General features: G+C 37.7%; 2 protein-coding genes across 3 annotated transcripts; one reads left to right on the forward strand and one right to left on the reverse strand.

Annotated features, from left to right (window-relative positions):
- The first annotated feature begins 1,938 nt into the window (after positions 1-1,938).
- On the forward strand, positions 1,939-9,903 carry LOC120113272 (two-component response regulator ORR1-like). The gene is made up of 5 exons (XM_039134258.1): positions 1,939-2,628; positions 5,789-5,868; positions 8,810-8,887; positions 9,056-9,126; positions 9,519-9,903. Exons 1-5 carry the CDS (start codon positions 2,451-2,453, stop codon positions 9,598-9,600), a joined length of 489 nt encoding a protein of 162 aa, XP_038990186.1. The 5' UTR covers positions 1,939-2,450; the 3' UTR covers positions 9,601-9,903.
- Positions 9,904-11,528: 1,625 nt separating this feature from the next.
- LOC103706109 lies at positions 11,529-21,088 on the reverse strand. 2 transcript variants are annotated; one of them, XM_039134257.1, is made up of 3 exons: positions 20,591-21,088; positions 13,064-13,215; positions 11,529-12,443 (listed from the first exon to the last, which is right to left on the reverse strand). In XM_039134257.1, exons 1-3 carry the CDS (start codon positions 20,853-20,855, stop codon positions 11,763-11,765), a joined length of 1,098 nt encoding a protein of 365 aa, XP_038990185.1. In that variant the 5' UTR covers positions 20,856-21,088; the 3' UTR covers positions 11,529-11,762. The 2 variants fall into 2 exon arrangements, with proteins under 2 accessions (XP_038990185.1, XP_038990184.1); XM_039134256.1 differs by having other exon boundaries at positions 11,732-12,443; positions 20,585-21,081.
- Positions 21,089-22,949: the final 1,861 nt, after the last annotated feature.

The following is a 22,949-nucleotide window of genomic DNA, read 5'->3' on the forward strand; positions in this document are numbered from 1 at the left end:
CTAATCTGAAAACATGTTCTATGGTTTCTATGTCAGGATTTATTAGTGTAAGAGGAAAACGATTTTCAACTAGGAATTGAATAATTTTAATATATATATATTCAGGTATCTTCCAACAGTTGATAGCAGCAATGTTTGTGAGACAAGGATGCAATATTTTCAACTTGATCTTGTGTAGTCTGTCCAAGCTGTTATTGAAAATTAATATCAAAATGCTTGCTTCGTTTACTAATACACATCGGAATAACATACCAGAAGCAGTGCTCGAGTACATGGAAATTTTATCAAGGAACTTAAAACATGGTCCTTCTCTTGACTGTCATTTTACATTTACCTTTCACACAGCAGTCCAAATTTAGTTTCTGAACATAGATCTATATATGGCATGGAATTATAAGATAACTATATATATCTGTTTAGTACATAATTATCTATACAAAATAGAAAACTAAACATACGATAACTATAAAAATTAATTAAGAGGTGGGAATAAAATTTTCAATCATCAGGGATTTAAATATTTAATAAAATATGGCTGAGACAATAAAGAAAATAGAATACAACATGAGGTCTTGCCCTCGGGCTCGAAATTATGCGAGCATCTTCAGCTCTTTTTCTTCCTTACTCTAATAAGTAACCAGGTCAAGTCAAAACAAGATCCATCTTGACCAAACTCATCCGCATGGCTTAGTCTAACCTGTCTGCGTCCAAACTGAACCAGCCATTTGGCAGAAACGGCAGCAGCATTGTTCACATATCATACAATTTAGGTACATCAGAATATATTATTAAAAATTTTAATCAAAATAAAAGGAACAGTTCATCATATTTTCATTCCATTTATTATGGAGGTCTTGACCCAAAGACTGGAAATAGATGAGTATTTGCTGAAACGAACTGCTTTTCTCTAGTGAAACGTAGGGAATGGGAGGATAAGAAAGCTTACATGCAACTCCATCCAAATTTTGTAGTTGATCAAGCTTGTGACCTAGCATGCAACTCAGACATTCCATATATTTGAAGTCAGTGTTCGAGAATAGAGGGGAAGGGATGGTACGCGCGAGATTTGCTATGAAGTCAGCAGCCTGATTCCCTTCGCAAAATACATGATTTTTTGAGAACGCTTCTTCCGAGGAAGGTTGTAGCTCTGGATGATTTGCCTTAATATCTCGGAGATATGGATGCAGAGTATTGGATTGGCCATTCACCCAAAAGAATTACGGTAGAAGAATGCCCCTCGAAGGAATCAAATGGATTAAGCTAAAATTACGTGGCAGCTCCGAGCCCTTCTCTTGCAGCAGCGAGCTCAGCAAAAGAAATTGAAGCCAGAAGAATCAGCAGCAAGCGGGCCGGATGGATGGCTGTGGAAGCCATTTGATGAGGAGTACCAATTTTGCCTTGGTACATTTAACACATTCCTACTGGACTACTAGACAAGCAAGAGAGATGATATCGCAGATTTATAATTCATGATTCCAAGATCAAGCTTGTACTATATTTTGATGAATATAAATAAAAAAATAGAAGACAATAAGTGAAAAAGTATTAAAATTTTGTCAAATTTTTTTTTAATAAAAGGTAATTTTCCATCTTTAGTATGCTTCATTCAATATTCATCTTTGTTTGTATCCTTCTAATTTAAAAAAATATATAAATTGGTGACTTAGAATGGATGGATAATTTTTTATTCTATTTACTTTTTTAAAAAAAATTCAATGGTGTATAGAGATATCCTTTTTTTATTATTATTTTTTTGGTACCGGCAGCTCATCCACATCGTGTGTGGGCACAGCCTATGAAGTCAGACAATAAAATAGAATGCAAGAAAGGCTATACAAAGTCTTAGGTCTTCCAAATAAAATCTCCGAAGTGATAGGTTGGACGCTGGGTGGCCTGAAATGCGACCCAGGAGAGATATCCATCCTTCAAAGCTCAACCAATAGCTAAACCACCCAGGAGAGGACAGGCCAATCCGGCGAAAAAGGAATTGTTCCGTTCCTGCGGGGCCCCACCTCCACCTCAACCCCTCCGTCTCTCGCCTCCCGTCCTCCAAAACTGCGGCTCCGCCGTTTTCCTCCAAAACTGCGGCTTCCCCGGCGGCCGGCCCACGAGATCTGGCAGCTGTGAGTTTTCCGATTCGGCCCAGCATTTTACCTTGTCGTTGAGATTTGAACAGCAAAATCCAGCCCTACGGAAGATCTTGTCGGTTGGTTCTCCTTTCCAACCAATGGGTAGTTGACACGAAATCCGAAAAGGCCGGTGGGAGGCTGATGCTGGACAGCTAAGCCCGAGTCCACTTTCCCACCACCCCATTCTCTTCCCTTCTTCCCTTGAACAGGAGAAAAACACCCATCTCCCCTGCTCCCTTCTTCTTCCTCACCTCTCTCTCACAAGTCTCTAAGCTAGAGAGAGAGGGAGAGGGGAGTTTGGGAGCAGGGGAGCGAGGGGAGATGAGGGAGATGAAAGAAGGGGGGGAGGAGGAAACTGGAAACGAAGATGGTGGTTGTGGTGGTGGTGGTGGAGGAGGAGGGGGAGTGGGGGTGGTGAGGGTGTTGGTGGTGGATGACTCCCCTGTGGACAGAAAGGTGGTGGAGATGCTGCTAAAAAAGAGTGGGGGAATGTTTGAAGGTAAGATGAGGTGGTCTATGTTTCATGGAGATCTCATTTTTCTTCTTTTTTCCTGAATGGTTGTTTTAGTTGTTGCCATGGTGTCATTGAACTTCTTTTATATCTTTAATGTTGTTATTCTTGTTGCATTTTTGTATTGTTGGTGCAGTTGTATTCTTTAGCGGGTGAAATAAATCGGAAATTTTGATTTTGTCACAATAAAGGACCTCACCCAAAAAAGCTAATCAGAAAGTATTATATGAGTTTCTTAGTCCTATATAAGTATCCAAAATCTTCTCGGCCAATAATCGATATGGAATTGGGCCTTCACATTCTCTTCCCATTCGAGCCCTGACGTCCTCAGAGTTCAAATCCATTCAAATCTAATCACAAGCATCATAATCAGCCTTTGGTTGGCCTCCATGAACCTGTGTTGTAGTGTCCTCTATTTCATATAAGCTATATCCGAGTTCGCTCTGATACTATTTGTCACAACTCAAGACCTCACCCAAAAAGGCTAACCGGAAAGAATTTTTTTGAGTTTTTTAGTCCTGTATAAGTGCTCAAGATCTCCTTAGTGAATGATTGATGTGGGACTAAATATGTGTCCGCACAGATCATCACATATAAATAATAAATTTACGACAGGTGAGATCCATTAAGACCGACCACGGGCCGATCGTGGTGTTTGTTATTAGATTTAAATGGATTTGAACCCTTAGCACGATGATAACGCCAGAGCTTAAATAGGGGGAGTATGTGAGGATCCGTGCGAGCGTGTATTTAGTCCCACATTAATTATTCGCTGAGTAGATCTTGGGTACTTATACAGAATCAAGGAACCCAAATAATATCATCCGGCTAGCTTTTTTGGGTAAGATCCTAAGTTGTTTCAGATTTTGTGTATTTTATAGGTATTTGTGGGATTAAATTGACGGAATTCTTGTACTTGCACTTCTTTTTGAATGTCCATTTGTGTACAAAGACATGTTGTTTCCTGTTTGGATTTCTACCTTCCAATTATTTTACAATTTTTCCTTTTTTTGTGTTTTGTTTGGAATTTAGACTAATTTTCAGCTTATCGAGCAGCAGCATTCTAGTTACATGTGTGTACAGGCGTTATTCTCTTAAATCAGAATTCATAGTTATCCCTTTCGGATTGTTTCATTACATTTTCATGCTTGGTCTTGTGGCAGTCTTTTCTTCTGCAGGATGTTAAAAATGCTGAGATGTAAATGAACTGAACTTTAATATAGATGGATGAAACTCTATCGAAATGGCCATCATAGGTCATGTTATTCTATAATTTGGTTCATTTCATGATACTTGATCTACCTCCTTTATGATTGTGCAGCCTAATCCAATTATTTTGACTACTATCACTGTGCCTCTGTGATGTCCAAGTGCTCTCTCTCTCTCTCTCTCTCTCTCTCTCTCTCTCTCTCTCTCATGTGCATGCATGCAATCCATGGCCTTTCATTTTTTTTTTTTTAACAAGAAAGTGCTGGATATTGGTCTAGTATACTTGGATGTGCCAATATGACAAATTTGGAGAACTATGTTACAATATGGCCATGATGCAACAATATATATATATATATGACAGACACACACATACATCTAAAATAACATCTATGAAGTATAGTGGGTTATCAAAATAACATATTATTATACTTTATAAAATAGCACGACATCCACAAACTCTATTATTTAGTTATCATTTAAATCAATAGACCATAGTTCATATGCCATTAAAGGGCGAACAGTCATCAAATAATGAAAGAAAACAAACCCCTCTCCCTGTATCGAGGAAGTGTATCAGATGAATTGGGGAAGTATCCAAAACCCATTTTAGGTTTGAAAAATAGGATATCTAAAGAAAGTACCTGACATGTATTCTAAAAGTATATAACCAGTGTCTGTATCTGATACGAACATTGCACCCAATTGAAATATCCGTGCTTCCTAGGTTTCTGGTATCATGGATTCCTTTTGTATTTTAAGTTATAGAAGTTATTATTGTCTAATCTAAACAATTCCTATTGAATCACACATCTTCATCCCTTTGCTGCAGTTTAGGCTCTCCATTGGTCTGACAGCCTGAGTCTGTCTTGAGCCGGCTTGAATACAAGCTCAGTCAGGCTTGGCTCGAAGTTAGCTGAGCTTGAACATGGTTCTCCAGCTCAAAGTCAATATTAACCAAGCCTGAAAAAGAGAATAAAATGAACAGCTCGAATAGGCTTAACGTGATAAGGCTTGAAGCAGCGTACAGGCATGTAACATATGTTTTAAGAGTGATAGTACATTTTATTTGAGAAAAATAGAGTGATAATACATTCGACAGTATATTAACTGGTTCTATTTCTATATTCATGATTCATAATTAAATTTGACTTGTAAGTATTTTCAACTGTTGGGATCAAGTTAATTTTTGTTCAAGCTGGAACCAAGCTTGAATCAAATTCATACTGAGCTTGGTTCAAGTTTAATAAAAGCTTGAATTAATTTTGGATTGATTTAAGTTTTTAAGCCGATGGAGATAAACTCGTATTTCAGCTTGATTTGAAACTAGGCTCAATGTAAGCTTTAATAACAATTGAGTGGACCTTGATCTCAAAATTTAGGCTCAAAATTAATTTGAATTTGAGCTTGACCAGACCTAGGCTTGATTAAGCTCAGTTAATCATAGGCCTACTGCAGCTTATTTTCTGCTGGCATTTTTGCTTGTTGACTGCTATCTTCTTCTATGATTAGTGTCCTAGTGTCATAAAATATTGATTTTGTTGTGTTTCAACTTGCTGCAGTTTTGATTTGATCAGTTCTTGTTTTTCCACTTATATGCCTCCTTTTATGAAGGGTTTCATAGAATTTGGTTTCCTTTCTGCTGTCACTTGTACTACTTGACTTGCAATCATTTGTTAACACGGAGACCGATATGAATTTTAATGATGCATTGTAAAGCCGAAGAAGCCATGGATTGTTGTGGTTCATTCATCTTTAATGATGAAATTACTTCATTGATTGTGCTGATGTCAATTGCTTTTGAGCTCTGACTAGGTGCATACCAAAGTTATTTATTCCAAATGCCTGTCCTTTCTGTCATATTGACCAATATATTAATGTTAGATGTGTTCTTGAGTTCAGAACCTTAGATGTCTAAACTTTTCCGCTTTCGTTGCAGTTATTGCTGTTGATAGTGGAAAGAAAGCAATGGATTTTCTTGGCTTGAACAAAGGGAAGGTTGAATCTCCCAAAAGCGATGTAAGTCAAGTTTCCTGGTAGTCTTTTATGCTACATTTCATAATTTACTTGTGGTTCTACAGAGTTGTACATGGTTACCCAAGTTCAATGCGATGAGCTCTATCAAAATATTGGACAGCTCAACAAATCTTTGGATGATGACACATAGTAGTATGCCTAAAAGTATCATGGGCTTTGCCAATTAAATTGGCAACAAAATGTTTTTTGGGAAAAGCTAAAACCTTTAGCAGCAGCATAATTAAGAAAAAAAAAATGAACTGACAATTGTAGTTTGCAAGTGTTGCCCGCTATCATGTTGAGACTTAAAAATTTGGGAACACTTGAAACTTCTGATTTTAAAATGGAAAAAGGCAGTACATTCTAAAAATAAAGAAAAAGAAAACAACTCTGCAATAAAAGTATTCTATCATAGACTTCGTAAAAATAAAATTGTATCAAGTGGGGTCTTTTTGATAACTTTCTCTAATGAGGTTATGCAAAAGCTGAGGCTACATGTGCTAGTGTATTGATGAAGAGCATATGGTCTTATGCAAGTGGCGAACTTAAGGTTTCAACATGGCATGTTTCATATTTCATGAAAATTTGTGCAAGAAAATGTGAATGTTGGAACAAGCAGCCAAGAGGCAATTTGATACAACACAAGGTGCAGCCAACAGGTACAATGACCAACTAGACCATACCAAGCCTCGAAGGAGCCAGCGGATTTAGAGGTTTCTGCAGATTTTTTTATAAATTTTTCATTAGGGATAGTATCAAATTTTAGTCACATTTTAATATTTGTAATAGAATAGCTCTAGTATATTTTCTTATTGTTGAGTCCTATTTCGAGTATGGTTCGGAATCGGGTTTCATACTTGAATTAGCATTTGGGTATTATGTTCTATAAATATACATCTAATACATTGTAAGGGACAACCTTTGAGATATTAATAAAATTCTTTTTGAGAGAAGTTCTTTCACCGATTGAAGAATTCTTCAATTCGGTTTTTTTCTATTTGATCGAAGCATAACCTCATCAATCAAATAGCCCCTTCTTCCTTTTCCCGTTGCATCACAGTTCAGTGTCTCATATGAATATCTTTTAGTTTTAATATAAGTTAGATTGCATTCAGGTATATTATATGAACTGCTTGAAAGATAGAGATAGCTGAAAGAAGGAACTACTGAAGTTACCAGAACTACATGTGGTCATCAAAATGTGACAAAGCTAGCGAAAGATTGTTATTTATTGTGCATATGGTGAATTAAGGTGGGATATTGGAAAAATGGAGGTTAAGAGTTTGATTGTGTTTGACTATACTTTTATATTTTAGAGAGTTCTTCTGTAAGTTGGCTTGAAGAGCATAATATGGTATTCCAGGGTGGACCAAAACCCTTGGTCCACCTGACTCAACCTGAACTGGGTCTCCAGTGGCTTTGCAAAAGGAGAAAAACATTTGGCTATGAGTGTAATGCATAGGAGTTTGTGGCTTGTTATCCAACAGGAGTTAAGATTTCTGGATGGGAAGTGTTGATCCACCTGGTGTATCATTTCATGTACCATGCATATGTATCTCATATGAGGTTTACGAAATCTAAAGGTTACTTTTTGTATATATGTGGATTTTGTTAGCAGAAAAGGAGACTAGTGCTCCCTTATATGCAAGCTCATAACATCATCTCTCATGCAATTAAGTAGAGCCAAGGGGGGAGTTTCCCCAGCAAAAAAAATCATCATTGAATTCAGCTGCCTGTCGAACAAGCCAAGCTACAGGCTCATTTCCACCATGTAGGATATCAAGAAGACATGGATGGTATGGTTCTCTGTTTGACCACCTAGCTTTAAATCCCTTTGTATAGCTTCTTGATAAAGAGCATCTTGAATTTTTTTGACTTCTTATCCACTTACAAATGAGAGCTATGGCAGGAAGTTGGCTGTATAGTTAGTAGAGGTGGTGATAATAGGCAACCAATAGTCTAGCCGGTTAGGTGGGTATGCTGAAGGGTGGAGAATGCAAAAGTGCATAAAAACAATAGGAACATGCTAATTGAGGTGGCAATTCTTTTGTAGAGAGGTTGATGCTGTTGGCAGGTTTAGCAAGGTAAACGGAGAATGTGAGAGCAAAATAGGTAAGAACATGATAGAGGAGCGAGATATAGGGTTGAAAAATGATGTCAAGAAAACAGAAACAAAGATCTAAAATCCCACTTGATCTTTCTTCCTGCTCCACCAAGGCTGTGTTCCAATGCTGGTTATATAGGGTGGATGGCATAAAGTTATCCAGCTAACCAGCCAAACACCACTCAAAAAAGATGAATAAACTTATTTGGTCAACAAATGAAAAAGGTAGCTAACCAGTTTAAAGTTATTTCAGGAAGGAAGGTGAAATAACTTCAACCACCGAAAGCTCTCTCCTCCCTCTCTATTTTTTGTACTTTTCCACCACTTTATCCCACTAACCATTGGAGCACCAACTGAACAGCGGATAAGGTTATTCGCTGGTTAGCTGGTTAGGAGGTGAATACCGATGGCTAAAGTTATTCTAGGGGTGATTATCTCTTGGGCATTCAAATGCATCCTTACTCTTTGGTTACATGGCCTTCTAAAAGGCTATTGAAAGATGTGTCTCGAACGAATATTTAATTTTCTGGTCAGGCTGGAATGTCAATGTCACCAGTTGTTTCTTCTTTACTGTGGTAACAGTTTGTATCTAAAACTCGTATAAATTATGGTGATTCCAGTAAAATCAGCTTGTGCTTTTGTGGTATCTTCGGTTTCTCAACACATTGCATTGTTCCTCAAGTTGTATTCAACTAATTTCCGTTGTCTATACCCCCACTGACCAATCTTCTTTTTTACCAAATGCTCGTCAGTTTGGTGGGGAGGAATCATTCATCAGTTTGTCAAGCCACTGCTTAAGAAGAATTCACAACCTAATAAATTATTAGTCATGTGGTGCAGGACCAGAAGATTGATGTTGTCCTTAGTGACTATTGTATGCCAGAAATTACCGGCTATGACCTTCTTAAGGCTGTAAAGGTATGTTGTCGTGATCCCACTTAACTTCTATCACTTCCAGACTGTTTCATTCTACTACTACTACTAATACTGTATGAGCAATATTAACAAAACTAATTGACTGGATTGACCTTGCTCGGCCTAGTTCATGTAATTTAACAAATTTCTTTTTCCTTGTGTGTGTATCAGGAGAACAGTTGCTCAAGATCCATGCCAGTAGTCATGATGTCATCTGAAAATGATTCCCAGAGAATTAGCAGGTCTTGTAGCTACTTCCATCATAATCTGCTCGTCTTTTTTATTATCCATTATTTCCCTCTCAGGGAAAAAGAAGGGGAAAAAAGGAAAAGAAACTGTGGGACCAGCATTCCCTTCACCTTCCACTATCATACATAGTATTTCCAGTGATCAGTGAAACAACAATAGAATAGAATTGATTAACTACAGTGGGTTGTGCTTTGGAAAACCATTAGATCTTCAGAATCAAAGTTTACAGTCTTAACCCACCTCGGAATCTGAAGCCTCCAACTTGTCATAACCTTTTTGCTAACAATAATCACAAATCCTTAAAATGCTCTCACACCAAAAAAAACTTATGATTTGCTTTCCAAAACATCGACCGTTGCTTAATCGCAGGTGTTCCTTTCTGCAGGTGTCTAGCTACTGGAGCTGCAGGTTTCCTCCTAAAGCCTCTACAAGTGAAAGACATGCAGAGGTTGAGAAACTATGCTTGACCAACAGCGCCAGCACCCAGCCAAGACACCAAGAGAAAGCTGCCTGTAGATCTGATGGCAGGGAGCAATATCTCTGGGCAGCATCCTGGAGTTGCAGTAGCATGATCAAACACTTAATTCCACATTGTTTTTTAACACTAAGTCTAGGTAGTGAGATTCAAGGGGAGTTCTCTGTCTCACCTTGTAATCAGGATATGCTCCTGATTAGAAATATCTTATTTTGATTTTCTTGTTCTTCCCATATGCTATGGGGATTTTTGCTGGATTTATGAGAATGGGAACCGTGGATTTATGTTCTTTGCATGATTGAGAGCTCTTCAGCTGGTTTTATATATCTATTTTGGGATCTGAGGGAACAGGATAGCTAGCTATAGATAACAAGCTATGATATCTTTTCACTTGATGAGATTATTGCAGCAGGTGAAAGGGCCTAGGCAGAGTCAAGATGAGGCTTTGCTAGCCATTTGGGTCTGATTTGGAGCTCTGAGATTGGAAATGGAAGGGAGCTGCAAGTAGTCATGCAAGCTTGTGTGAGGGGTCATGCTGTGATAGAAGCCTTTTAGGTATCTACTTTTGAAATTACCACCACCAACATCAACTCCACCATCACTGCTACCATCGTCATTATCACCACCCCACCATCACTATTATTAACATCATAATTATCACCACCCCACCATCACTATTATTAACATCACTATTATTAACATCATAATTTCTATCGCAGCTACTATCATCGTCGCAATCATCACTGTTACAGCTGCTGCAGCCGTCATAACCTTTTACCACCACAACTGTCGCTACAAGCTTAGCCATCGCCATTATATTTATATTTTTAAAAATAATTAGCTATTCTAAATATATTTATACTTTAAAAAAATTAGAGATAAAATAGAAATATTTTTTTTACTTTTTATTTTTCAAAATAAAATATAAAAATGATGCAAAACGGCACCAAAGTGTTAAGAAGTCTTTTGCTTTTGAAACTAAAAAAATAAAATAAAATAGCATCACCATATGTTCCCTTGCATTTCACAATGGAAGCAGCCGGTGGCCCCCGGAGAAGCGGATATGATCTGACATCCCCCTTCATTGGATAGCGTGTAGTCCATCTTTAATTCTTTATCTTCTGGCATGCCATTTATTTATTGGTTTGGATGTTTTGCTCCTTTTCTAGCACTCTATTTTATTTATATATTTATATTAGTATTAATTATATCAGTATTAATGCTTTTGCTTTATCATGCTGCTGCTTTTTACAAGTTGATTCATAGACCAAACATATTGAAATCATATATAATTTGATATTTAAGCTTTTCTAACACTCGAAGCAAGCATTTGATAAAACTGATTACAGGGGTAAAAGATGGCATAGCCTAGGTTAAAGTGTGCCCGCATAAGGCAAACATGGAGCAATAGAATGATTTGCCAAGACACATGCAATTGCAATCGTGCAGCAAATTTGCCAAATTAAGTTGAAGCTATTCAAGCTAACTAGCTAAGCACCATATGTTTCCTTTCTGGTTGAATGAAAATACCACTGGAAAAATATGGCACCTTCAAACAAATTTGTCCGAATTTAACTTCACCATGCCTCTGCTAAATGACATCATGTTTAACTTGCAAGCACCGATGATAAAATTCTTCGAAGAAATAATTGTCAGAAAACCTCCGGCATTAGAGAAGTGGCTGCAACATCATATTCTACCTGTCATGAATAATTTAAGAACTGTTCTTTTTGGGTCAGAAATTTCATAAATGTTTTTAATTTCAAGAGATTATCATTTTAGCAAATGGCATGATCCACCACCATCCCTATAAGCAAGAGCTCCTTCACATGAGCAACATGAACAACAATGCACGTAGAACAAATCACTGGATGAATCATGTCTTTCAATCAACTAATCATATTGCAGCTAACCAATCAATTTTTACCAAGATAATTTAAACTCACAGATTAAACCATAATGCTACCATCTGTTATTCTGCATCTTAATGAAAGCAAAGCTCAAAATTACTTTCGGTGTCTTTATCATATAAAAATAAGAACTTGGGCATAAGAAACTACATAATTGTAGGGAAGAATAGAATTAAGATTATAAGTTCAGTTTAGAAGCACCTTCTGTACAAATGATTCCAGTATTTGCCACGCGCAACCTTCTTCAAGAGCCATCTTGCTTTGGCTTCCTGCTCAATTCTGAATACTGCCCCCCCATCAGCTGCAAAATCTCCTGCCACAGATTGGATGAAGAATCTGCTAGTGCGCTTCTAATCAATTGTGAGCTGCATGCAGCAACGACCCAATAATCCGATTCAATCTCCTCTTGCAGTTGATCAAACTGCCACCCAGCATATCCGACAAAGAATCTGAAATCCTGGGGCCTAATGGCCCCTTTCTTGACAAGTCCTGCAGCTTCATCTAAGCTGTTCCTGGCACCAAAATAAATGTCTGGAACCACCTGTTCAAAGCCTGGAACTGACGAATTACCACAGGTCTTCAGTAAAAACATACTAGCATCGAGAGGGCCCCCAAAGTGAAGTGAGCAATCCGCAAAGGTGGTTGCGAGGTCAGGATTGGATGGCTTCATATGCTTGATCTTTTTGTTGAGAGGGCGGTTGAGAATCACTCCAAATGGGCCCTCTCTTGGGTCTCTGGTTCCTAATCTGAGGAGTAGCACAACAGTTCTTTCAAAACTGCTTACCCCATCGAGCTTCTCAGTTGCAACTAACAAGCACCCAGTTTCTGGCATGGAGAGGGGGTGGGCCCATTTTAGACCAAGCCGCTCAGATGGCACATCTGAGGCTGTGTCCTCTGTAAGAGCATCAGGATCTACCAATTGCACCTGAGTAAGCAAATTAAGGGGTTGGTCTTTTCATTAAGTAATGGACACTGTCAGTGTGTGTAAATGCACTTTTTATGGAGAAAAATACATTTTGACCCCTCAAAAGTATTTTGAAGCTAATTAGCTTCAAGATTATTCAAGTCCATGACTTCCCCGTGGACTTCAAGATAAAAGGGTGGATAAAATTATTTTGAAGCTAATTAAATGATCAAATAGTACACTTGCCTCAATGTGTATGTATTCAAGTTCCCTCAGTGGACTACAAGATATTCAAGTCAATACTACTGACCACAAATATTGCTTCAATGGACTTCAAGATATAATGGTGGAGAAGATTATTTTGAAGCTAATTAAATAATCAAATAAATATACTTGCTGATTCTGACTTAAAATGCAGACTACAACATTAAAAGTTTAAATGAGTTAAATTTGACCATGACAGAATCACAGTAGAAATAATTAATAACTGCTGCAAGACATGAACAAGAAGCATCATGAAATTTTACAAGCAGCACGAGTGGCTTCTTATCATTATATGAAAAGCCAAAATAAGCCTCGCTGTTATATAAAAGATTCTCCAGTGGAATGATAAAGTACTCTATTTCAACTAGTCAACTCACCTGCTCGTCATGCACAAGTTTTGCTCTGAAATCTCGCCAATCAGACAATGTACGATGGGACTTGTGGGCGGACTCATTGGATTTTGATTTGTCATGTAATGGATGAATTCCTTCAGAGCCATCTCCCTCAGGAATTGATGGCTCGTTGTTTCCTGCTAACCAAAAATAATCACAATTACCAGTACCTAATCAAAATCTAATTAAATCTCATTTCAAAAATGCATGGCATTGAACATAGAGCATATTCAGGCTGCAAGAATTCACTAGAAGTTTCGATTCCATTAAACTTAACAGTATTTTAGCAACAAAAAGAGTGCAACTCTAGATGCTAGGCCATTCCTGATGTTTGATGATTTATAAAAGAAAATTAAATTTGAAATGTTGGAGAACTAACATGTTAATGGGTGACTGATGGAAATGTGAACAGCTAGATGAACACAAATAATCTCACAGCATTTCCTGAAGTAGTCATGACCTAGAGGAAATAGAGGTGGTCATCTTCATGCCTTGGAGTCTCATCATAAGTTAAATTCCAAAGACTTCATTTCAGCATATAACATAAGGCCTTATCAACCTTAACTACCTACATTTGAAACTTTAAGCCCCAAACTAATTTCTTTGCCTCGTTTATAAACCCATAACCAGATAATCTAGCGAACTCCGAAACTGTAGTTTTCATGATCTAAATCCTATTGGCTCTCCCTCATAAAGTGAAATAAGTTTTTTCATCCCTTGTTAATCATCGCCATTGCATAACATGCCCCCTGATATGGACTCCACATCAGCAAGAAATTATAGTTTAAGAGATGATTGTTGCTACTTGCTGCACATGCTGACTGTGCTCAGAGGCACCTTCATTGTATCCCTAGGAATCCTTGAAAGTTTGGTCAGCATCACTAATTAACTTTCTTAGCTTCAAGATTTCCACTATTTATTTGAAGCTCAATCAATAGTTTTATTAGCTTAGCTACCTAGATTCAAATTCTGAGTTTTTGTTGCATATTTGCATTGGGTTAGGTCATTTTCCTTGTATTAGGTTAAGTAAACTTCCATGTTTATATTCTGCTGCATCTTACCAATTTATGGCATTGTCCTTGAAATGCATTGCTGTGCATCATTAAGGAGTGCATTTAGGTCATTCTTTTAGGTTTATCCTATGTCACTTTGTATAAGAGATAATGTTATGCATGAAATAACCAATCAATGAAAATAATAAAGGTACATCAACGCAAAGACAGCATAATTGATTGTTGCTTTGCAATCAAGTTGATGCAACTCTGGACTCTGTACGAGCTTAATCACTATAACTCGAGTTATAACGAATGGATTATGAGAATTGCAACCATGGAGATTTGTATGTGTGAATGGTAAATAAAGCACTAAAACACCAATACCAAAAAGAAACCATGGTGAAGAAGGCAGCAGCATCTACAGCCTCAAACACATGCTGGGTCATAACTGAACAAAGAGAACATTTAGTATAAACAGGGTGCATTTAGATGTTCAAACTAAATAATTATTCTTATGACATTGCATGCTCTTTTCCAAACTACAAGTTCTTTTGCAATTCTAGGTTTTTGATTGGAGAATAAAGTATCATGGAAGTTGAATTTAAATTTTTTCTCTGTCATCTCACACCTCTCCCATTTCTGGACCTTCCCCTTTTAATAACAAGGCACATTCCAATATATCCCCATATTTTAATTTCAAGAAAGGGATAAAATCATGATTTTGAAATTTAAAACGTCCAAACGTAGCTTAGATTTGAGGGAAGAGGCGAAGGAGGAGGCCCCATAGAATTTTGCCTATGAATATGATCCAGTAGAGTGCAAATATCATGAAAATTCAGGTAATTGAGAAAGAATCTTCATGAGCTCGGGAAGTCAGCATGACACAACTGCCCAACATCTCCAATTCACTTCCAGGAGAGGTCCAGGAGTTCTCATTATTCAAAGACAAAGGCATGCTCCCAGTTTAAACCTGGAACCATTTAACCAAGTTTGCCAGCAGACACTATGGGCGACACCAATCAAAAAGAAAATGGAGAAACTTTTGACGGAGGGAACATCCAAGAGAGTCTTGGACCCAGTTGTTGTGCTAACTGCAAAGAAAGGAAATGCTCCCCAATCCTCCATAGCAAAAAAAAATAAAATAAAATAAAAAATAAAAAAATAAAGTCTTTCTCCTCATTACATATGAAGGTTGGAAGAGGACTTGAAGCATGTAAAAGGAGTTATATGTCCATTGTTCCACTCATAAGAGATGAAGTTCTCTAAGATGGGGATAAATTAATGTAGCAACAGTTCTGCGATGATTAACTGAAGAAGAAGAAAAAGACAAAAAGAGGATGGAAAAAGAAGAAATAAACAACATGAAGGGCCAGGTTTCCTAATTTGCATAGCTAGCCACTTGGCGATCTATAGTCAGACTTGAAATCTTAATTTGGCAAGGTAGTTTTGGTCAAAGATGGTGAAGAGAAGTGTGATGCTATATTGGCATTAAAAAAGTCTTAAAAAAAGACAATGCTGATGGTCAATAGGAATTTTCCAAATACTAAAAAAAAAATCTAGTTGATGTTTTCCTCCGAGTTTAAGAACCCAACATGCTAAAAGAGTCCTGAAGAGGAGATAGACATATCTTCAAATAAAAGAGCCTTGCTGCTCCTCTTCTTCTGGTTATTCTCATTTTCCTTGAACAGTCTTACTTTTAGGCTTTCTTTGGGTTAACAGATAATGATCAGCCACCTTTATCCTTCTTTAGTCTTTATCCCTTCAAAGGGATTTAGCAGTCATCCACCATTAGATTATAAATAGGAGGATTTGACCACCTGACAAAATCTAATTCCTCCTTATTCAGTTGTTTATATAGCTGTTCATGAGTTATCTTTATATAGCTGTTCATGAGTTATATACTAGTAATAATTTGTATATATGAGATTCCTTAGTTCCGACGAGAGAGTTATCAAACATTTCTATAAATGGGGATGTTGTTTTGAGATTTTAATGACTGCTGAAGCCTATCCCCCATATAAAGCATGGACTTGGAGTGAGACTAAGCCATTAAGAGAAATTCATAGATCCAGAGTGAGACTTGGTACTTTCTTTTTTCTCCTCTTTCACTCTTTTCTTTATTCAATGCTGTCTGCTTGCATATCTTAATGCTTTTGACAATCTTGAACCTACCAGCTAACCCCCAGAATCCCACCAACGACTCTTTCACCTCTTGTAAGCCGCCATCTTCACAACCATTAAAACCCAGTCAACAACTAAAACCCAGCAAGAACCACAAAGACTGGATGCCATTGAGAACAGACCAAATCTGAACAGTCTTATCTGTTGTTAAAGGGACATGATCCTGTGCTCCTAACAATCCCAGCAAACGCTAAAGCGGCCTTAATGTGCCCTCTTCAGGCCTTATACCATCAACTATGAAATCTTCTCGTGAATGCCCATAGTTTCTCTTTTCAAACCGAACTACTCCTTAATCATCCCCTCTTTGAATTCAAACCTGAAAACCTGTTTTCTTTCCTTTATAAACCCAAAAAAATGGATGAAAAGAAAGTCGTCTTTTATGATGCAAAAGGTAGAAAGAAATAGAATGCAAAATTAGTTGGTCAACAAAACTCACCTTTGATCACTATCTACATAGGGACCAGAAAGGTTCATAGCTATGAGTGAATTAGGTCCAAAAGTGTCTAACATGGGAAAACTTAGAGGATGGCCTAGGGACTAAAAGGTGGGAGAAACTGGGGAACAAGTAATTTGATGCCTTGCTGTTCTATAGCATAAGAGCAGAAGTTGAACAGTTTAGGGGATTGAAGGAAAGAAGGAAGATTTCTAGGTTCTTTTTAGGATTTCAAGATAGTATTTGGTGCTAGGAAAAGCTTTATTAGGGTTTTAAAATTAAACAAATAGGGTTTTAAAATTAAACAAGTTTTGATGTTGACTTAAAATTTAATTTAGGCAATAGTACATGTATTCACAGATTTAAAGTTTGGATTTCACTACAAGAAAAAGGTTTGTTTTATAGCAAACCTACATTACACAATGAAAAGGCACTAGAGAGAGATAGGGAGAATGTGAGAGAGGAAGAGGGATAGGGTGGAAAAGTGTAGAGATAACAAGCTACTTGAGAGAGAAAGGAGAATAAGAGGGAGACAGGAGAGAGGGATAGGGGTGAGAGAGATAGAAGGACAAGAGGAAAGAAACAAACTTACTCTCTTAAGACCCAAGTTATTTCAAGGCAAAGCAAACTCGGGACCCTAACTCTAATAAAATACTAAACAAATACACATATAATACATAAACAAATTTGGATGATATGACAGTTTTCATGTTTCAATATACTGCATTGACATGTCAAGTAATTGGATGGGGGCCTTGAACCATCATGACAAAAACTGTGCCTCACGATCCTAGCCCTTGACTCCATCAGTGTCGTAAAATTTTGAAAATTCAAATCCATAGAACACATTTTGTTACAATTAAGATGATAAGCACATCCGAAGTACTAAAACAATCAAAGTCCTAGCATAGTTTTGGAAAAGAGGCCAAAACTAACAACCACAGATTGACAGATGAAGAAGAGATTCCTACAAGGGGACAACAAGAGCAACAAGGGAAGTGTGTGCATTCAAGTCCACTAAGGCAATATTGGTAGTCAGAATGATGATTCCACATGCATCAAAAAAGAATTCAAATAACATGGTTTAATGATCAATAATAATTGGTTATTGTGAAGTATATTGCTAAATTTAGGACATTAAAACAGAAAATGGGCAAATTCATTTATTTAGAAACATCGTGCATGGATAGTTTAATATGGACTAACCTAGGTTATAGGTTAATCAAGGTATTTTAATCAAACATGCTTATTCTTTGATGCTCAAGATACCAATCCTATATTTGTTAAAATTAATATGAAACAGAATGGAAAGAGAACAAAAATAAATAACTTATTCCATTTCTTGTTAATCAATGTTGTTATAAGTTTAGAGCTGGTTTCAGATCTAGTTCTCAAATTTTCGCATTCTAACTTATATCACGTGAGATGTTAATTAAAATGATTTAGGCTGACCATTTCAGCAAATAAAAGAAAAACAAAAATCAAAGTGTATCCAAAAAATATACAAATTGTAGGTATACATCAGCACAACTTCTGAAAGCCATATCGATAGATATAGAATACACTTTCAAAATTTTTCACTAAATTTGACACAATTAGAATAATTAGCAATAAGGGCATGCAAGAAATCTTTGATGAGGGAAAAGTATCCCACCCCCCCACCCCCAAACAATAGACAAAATAAAATGATACCAAATATGGTGGACTCTGAAGTGTTTCAAGGAAAAGAAAAATAAAGAGAACTTCATCAAGTCTTGAATATAACTGATATAAGTAACAACAAACTGCAAATCAAATCAATTTTCAATTGATAATAATCAGAGCACTTGGTGAACATGGCACACCAAATTCAAATGCAAAAATAAACAAAACAAGTGATTATAAAATCCTAAGAACCTATGATTCAAATTCAAAAGACGTCAATCTCTTAAAAAATTGTAAGAAATTTATAAAGCAAATCTACCTGCCAGAAACAAAGGATCAAGATGTTATTTCTTTTAAAAACAATAAAAATAATCACAATCCTAAATTTATGAGAAACCCAACACGAAACATAAGTCAAAGTATCTTTAAGATTGCAAGATAGCATACTGTTTAAGAGAACAAACAATCAGTATTCATCCGTATGACTAGTCCTACCATAGGATTTTTGACCTGACTTACCAAAATCCAGAGCATGCGCAAGGTCCAGGTGCAAGAGCTGGGAAACAGAGACTTCCCAAGATTTTGAGTAAGGAAGAACCTAGGAAGGTGGTGCAGGCATAAGATTTCAAATAGTTTTGAAGCAGGGTTTTGACACTAGCAAGAAGAATCTCGCAATAAAGAATTCAATTAACCATGACGAGCCTCATGACAAATTTAACTAAACTTGTGAAACAAAAGATATGAGTCTAAGCTTTTAATGAACTGCTTAAATGCCCATAATGGATGTGTGCCCACAAGTTGTGCCTCTCCAAAGATGTTGACTCAATCACCTTCAATAACAAATCTAGCACCTCCAAAAGGCCTTAAACCAAAAAGAAGTTTTAGCAACAGCCTTTTATGACCGACTATAACTAGCAACGATTAAAGTATCTAATTTTTCGCCCTGACCTTCATACTGGGAGGAATATCATCATCTTGAATTACTGGCTCTCCAAAAATGGCAAGCTTGTCTCTCACAATAAAATCACCAAATTGCTGTCTTCAGTTTTCACCACCATCACTTTGCAGCTAAGGGTTCAAAAAATCAATATCAGTCGCTTGGTAGTTGAGCCCTATTCAACTAGACAGCAAAACCATCTCAGCACTTTGACCAAGTAGTTCATCAAGGTTGACCCCAATCCACGTATTGCCTCCAACTTCACTGCCTGAAGATTCAATTTGGTATAATGTGTCTCTTTTTCCACAAACCATCACTTTGTTTCCTAGCAACCTCTAAATCAACAAGCCGTTTATTACATGTTTCTGAAATCAACAGAGCGACCTCCTCCAGTACCTTTTGGTGTCAACCCAGTCTTCAATCAAATCTACACTTATTTATTCAAACCTGACATCAGATTTCATATTCAGAGGGAATATATATACACACACATATATATATATACATATGTATATGTATATATATGTATATGTATGTATGTGTGTATATGTGTGTAGCTATGTATGTATGTATGTGTATGTGTATCTATGTATGTATGTATGTGTATGTGTATCTATGTGTATATATGTATGTATATGTGTATATGTATATGTGTGTGTGTGTGTGTGTATTAGGTTGGCCCAGGCAAATGCATGCTTCGATCAAGTCTAACAAGAAAAATCTCTGATGCTCAAGGTAATGTATATGACCTTTGAAGAGAATATTCACAATCTTGCAGGCGTCACTAAGAAAGATACAACTGATAAAAGAACAGACAAGTTTCATGCAAATTCTATCCATCAACTATTGCTGCAATGAATAAAGGTGCTTTCATATGATTAGAGCCGGGCAAGATCTGACCATATTATTAAAATAGCAGAAACTATTATACTCTAATCCCTTGGAAAAACCAAACTATTTGGCTAACAATGTTCGCAGAAATCAACACAAGTTGTGAATTCATCTCTATATTGGCAAAAGCAACCTAAATTCCCAACATTCAGTTTTTCATTTTTTTTAAAAAGAAAAAAAACCTAACCTTTTGTTTTCCGTTTGGAAGTCCAAGAAACCGATGAACCTAATCTAAACACCGAAACACGAAAAAGAAATTTAGAAGTATGCTTCTTTTTTCTAAATGCATCCCGATCAAACACAGCCGCCACCTTTTCCATCAGATCGCAACCAAACAGCACAACCCATCTCAAAAAATCCTATAAAAACCGGAAATTCCAATCAAATTCGAGGAGCAGAGCAGCAAAGAAAACAAAAGAGAAGACCTTTACTGGAAGAAGAGGAGTTATCATGGTTTTTCTTCTTGCCCGTAGCCTTCACCACAAGAGACCGGTACCTCAAGGAAGAAGCCCTCCCCGCCCTCCTCGCCGAAACCCTGATCTCGAGACCTCCGCCGAAGCCGATGACCTCCTCGTCTCTACCGAGGACCCTCCATCCGGCGCTCCGCCTCACGGCCAGCAGCCCCTTGTCCAGCCTCTTCGTCGCCGCCCCCCAGACGGGGCCTCCGCTCTTGGGATTGAGAGCCAAGACATCCATGGCCGCGCTATTGATCTCGGAATTCTTCTCTTTTCTAGGGTTTTACTCTCGAATTTTGGGTTCGAGTTGGGAATTCTGGGAGAAAGAATCGTTTATGATGGGGAGAGAGAGAGGCCTGGGAACAGACGGGAGCGTGAGACCGGAGCGGGGAGGAAACTGTGGAGCTGGGTCACCGTCCGGTGAGGGTAAGCGACCTTTTAACCGGGTTTAAATGAAGCAGGGCTCCGATGGGCGTGTCATCCAGCTAGGCGTCTACCAGGAAGGCCGTTGTAACGGTTTCCAAAGTCTTCCCCTCTCGGTGCCCGCACCGGTGTTGGTTATGCTTTTTTATTATTTTTGTTTTTATTTTTTACTGAAACATTACGGGACGAATACATCCAATAAAATTGAAAAACAAAACATCCCGAAATGCTCCGGGCGTCTCTTCCTCTCCAGTCCATAGGGTGTCTCCTGAGTGACTCGCTACATATGCTGCCACCCAATCGGCCGCCCTATTAGCTTCACGAGCTCCGGTGCAGTGGCAGCGAGGACTGTCAGATTTTCGATATTCCGATTTTTAGGATAGAGCTGCGAACGATTTGGATAGGTATGTGTTACGTGCGGCGGGTGCTTCAGACGAGTTCAGTCCTACTGAAGGGTGATTCGGTCACGGTGATTTGGGTCCGAAAGGGCCCGAGCAGTGACGGAGGAGTTTATCCCTGCTCCACGATATTTGGGTATTGGCCGCTTCGCTTGATATACCACGCCATTACACAAATAATTCGTGATGATGTGGCAATAATATGGTAATTTCTAATTGGAACAGCCTGGTAGGTGAATCCACGTGACGTGAATCCAACCAATTGTCATAAATTGCATCGATTCTCTCATGCCGATGTATGCGATTAAAAGAGTAGTGTGATTCAATTAATGGGGGTGTTTGGATCCAATCGGGTTTATGGTGTGGAGGATTATATCACTTTTGATACAAGGATTGGTCCCCCCAAGCTTTTTCATTTTATGGTGTAAAATGCTTGTTCTTAGCATTTATACTATTTTACTTGATCACTTATTTATAAACTTTTAAAAATGATTGTTTTAGGTGTGAAAAGTTTAAAAAACATATTAAAATATATGTTTTCTAAGTTTTGAAGAAGAATGTAGTGGTGATAGGATTATAGCCAATGTCATGAGACAGCTGCCAATAATAAGGGTATAGCTACAAAAAAAAAAAAAAAAGCATTCAACAAGGCTATACTTGCTTACAATTGCATGTGCACAATTATAGGTATGGTCATCATGAGAATTTGAGTACCGAAAGATTTCACCATTATTTTGTTTTTTATTAAAGCTTATGAGAAGAAGATTCATATTGTGCTCTCAAGTTACTGTAGACATTCTTAACTTGTTAGCAATATTTTTAAAATCGGATCGGACCGGCCGGCTCAACTAATTGAACGGAAAATCAGTTGTCTATCTGGTCCGGTTCAAAAGATATTTTTAAGAATAGTTAAAACTTAGTCAAAAGTGGAAAAATCAGATGAACCAGTTAGATTGGGCGATCTAGTCTAGTTCTCATGGGTTTGATTTTTTTTTTTTTTTGAACTCATGGCATGGTTCATTTTGGGGCCTTTTCAAAGCATGCTAATTCCTCCCATAAGTCCCGCATACCTCATCCACCTCCCTTTAACCCTAACGCTAATTTCACCACCATTGTCCTCCTTCGGAAGCTCTCTCGATCTTTCCCTCTCTCCATTGCTAGAATCCAGCACTTCCTATCTCCACCCTCTAGGGTTTCTCCAAACCCTAGCTTATGTTGCACCTAGTCTTTAGGGTTTTGAGGCACTCAATAAAAGACTTTCAGTGATGGAGGAGATGGAGCCATCATCATTGTCATCGTCTTGCATCGTCACTAGAGTTGGAGCAAGGAAAGCTCTTTATCAGCGAGATCTCATCAAAGATGAGGGAGGAGGCATTCACAAATTTTACGTTAAATCTCTCCCCCAAACAATGCCCTCCCCCCACTAAATTCTGCCATTCTCTAAATCATTCTTCACCACTAGCCCCTCCCTCCTTCCCTCGCTCCTTCTCTAATTGCTTCCTCATCAGAGCCTC

The sequence above is a fragment of the Phoenix dactylifera genome, chromosome 1 (assembly GCF_009389715.1).
Source record: "Phoenix dactylifera cultivar Barhee BC4 chromosome 1, palm_55x_up_171113_PBpolish2nd_filt_p, whole genome shotgun sequence".
Lineage (NCBI taxonomy): Eukaryota > Viridiplantae > Streptophyta > Magnoliopsida > Arecales > Arecaceae > Phoenix > Phoenix dactylifera.

What these genes read in the sequence shown, in the direction of transcription:
- LOC120113272 (XM_039134258.1), top strand. Translation starts at nt 2,451, where the DNA reads ATGAGGGAGATGAAAGAAGGGGGGGAGGAGGAAACTGGAAACGAAGAT. An exon ending in TTGAATCTCCCAAAAGCGAT is followed by an intron (nt 5,869 to 8,809) that starts GTAAGTCAAGTT and finishes CATGTGGTGCAG; the next exon opens with GACCAGAAGATTGATGTTGT. An exon ending in ACCTTCTTAAGGCTGTAAAG is followed by an intron (nt 8,888 to 9,055) that starts GTATGTTGTCGT and finishes TGTGTGTATCAG; the next exon opens with GAGAACAGTTGCTCAAGATC.
- LOC103706109 (XM_039134256.1), bottom strand. Translation starts at nt 20,855, where the DNA reads ATGGATGTCTTGGCTCTCAATCCCAAGAGCGGAGGCCCCGTCTGGGGG. An exon ending in CTCCTCTTCTTCCAGTAAAG is followed by an intron (nt 13,216 to 20,584) that starts GTCTTCTCTTTT and finishes TTTGGTTAGCAG; the next exon opens with GAAACAACGAGCCATCAATT. An exon ending in AACTTGTGCATGACGAGCAG is followed by an intron (nt 12,444 to 13,063) that starts GTGAGTTGACTA and finishes TTGCTTACTCAG; the next exon opens with GTGCAATTGGTAGATCCTGA.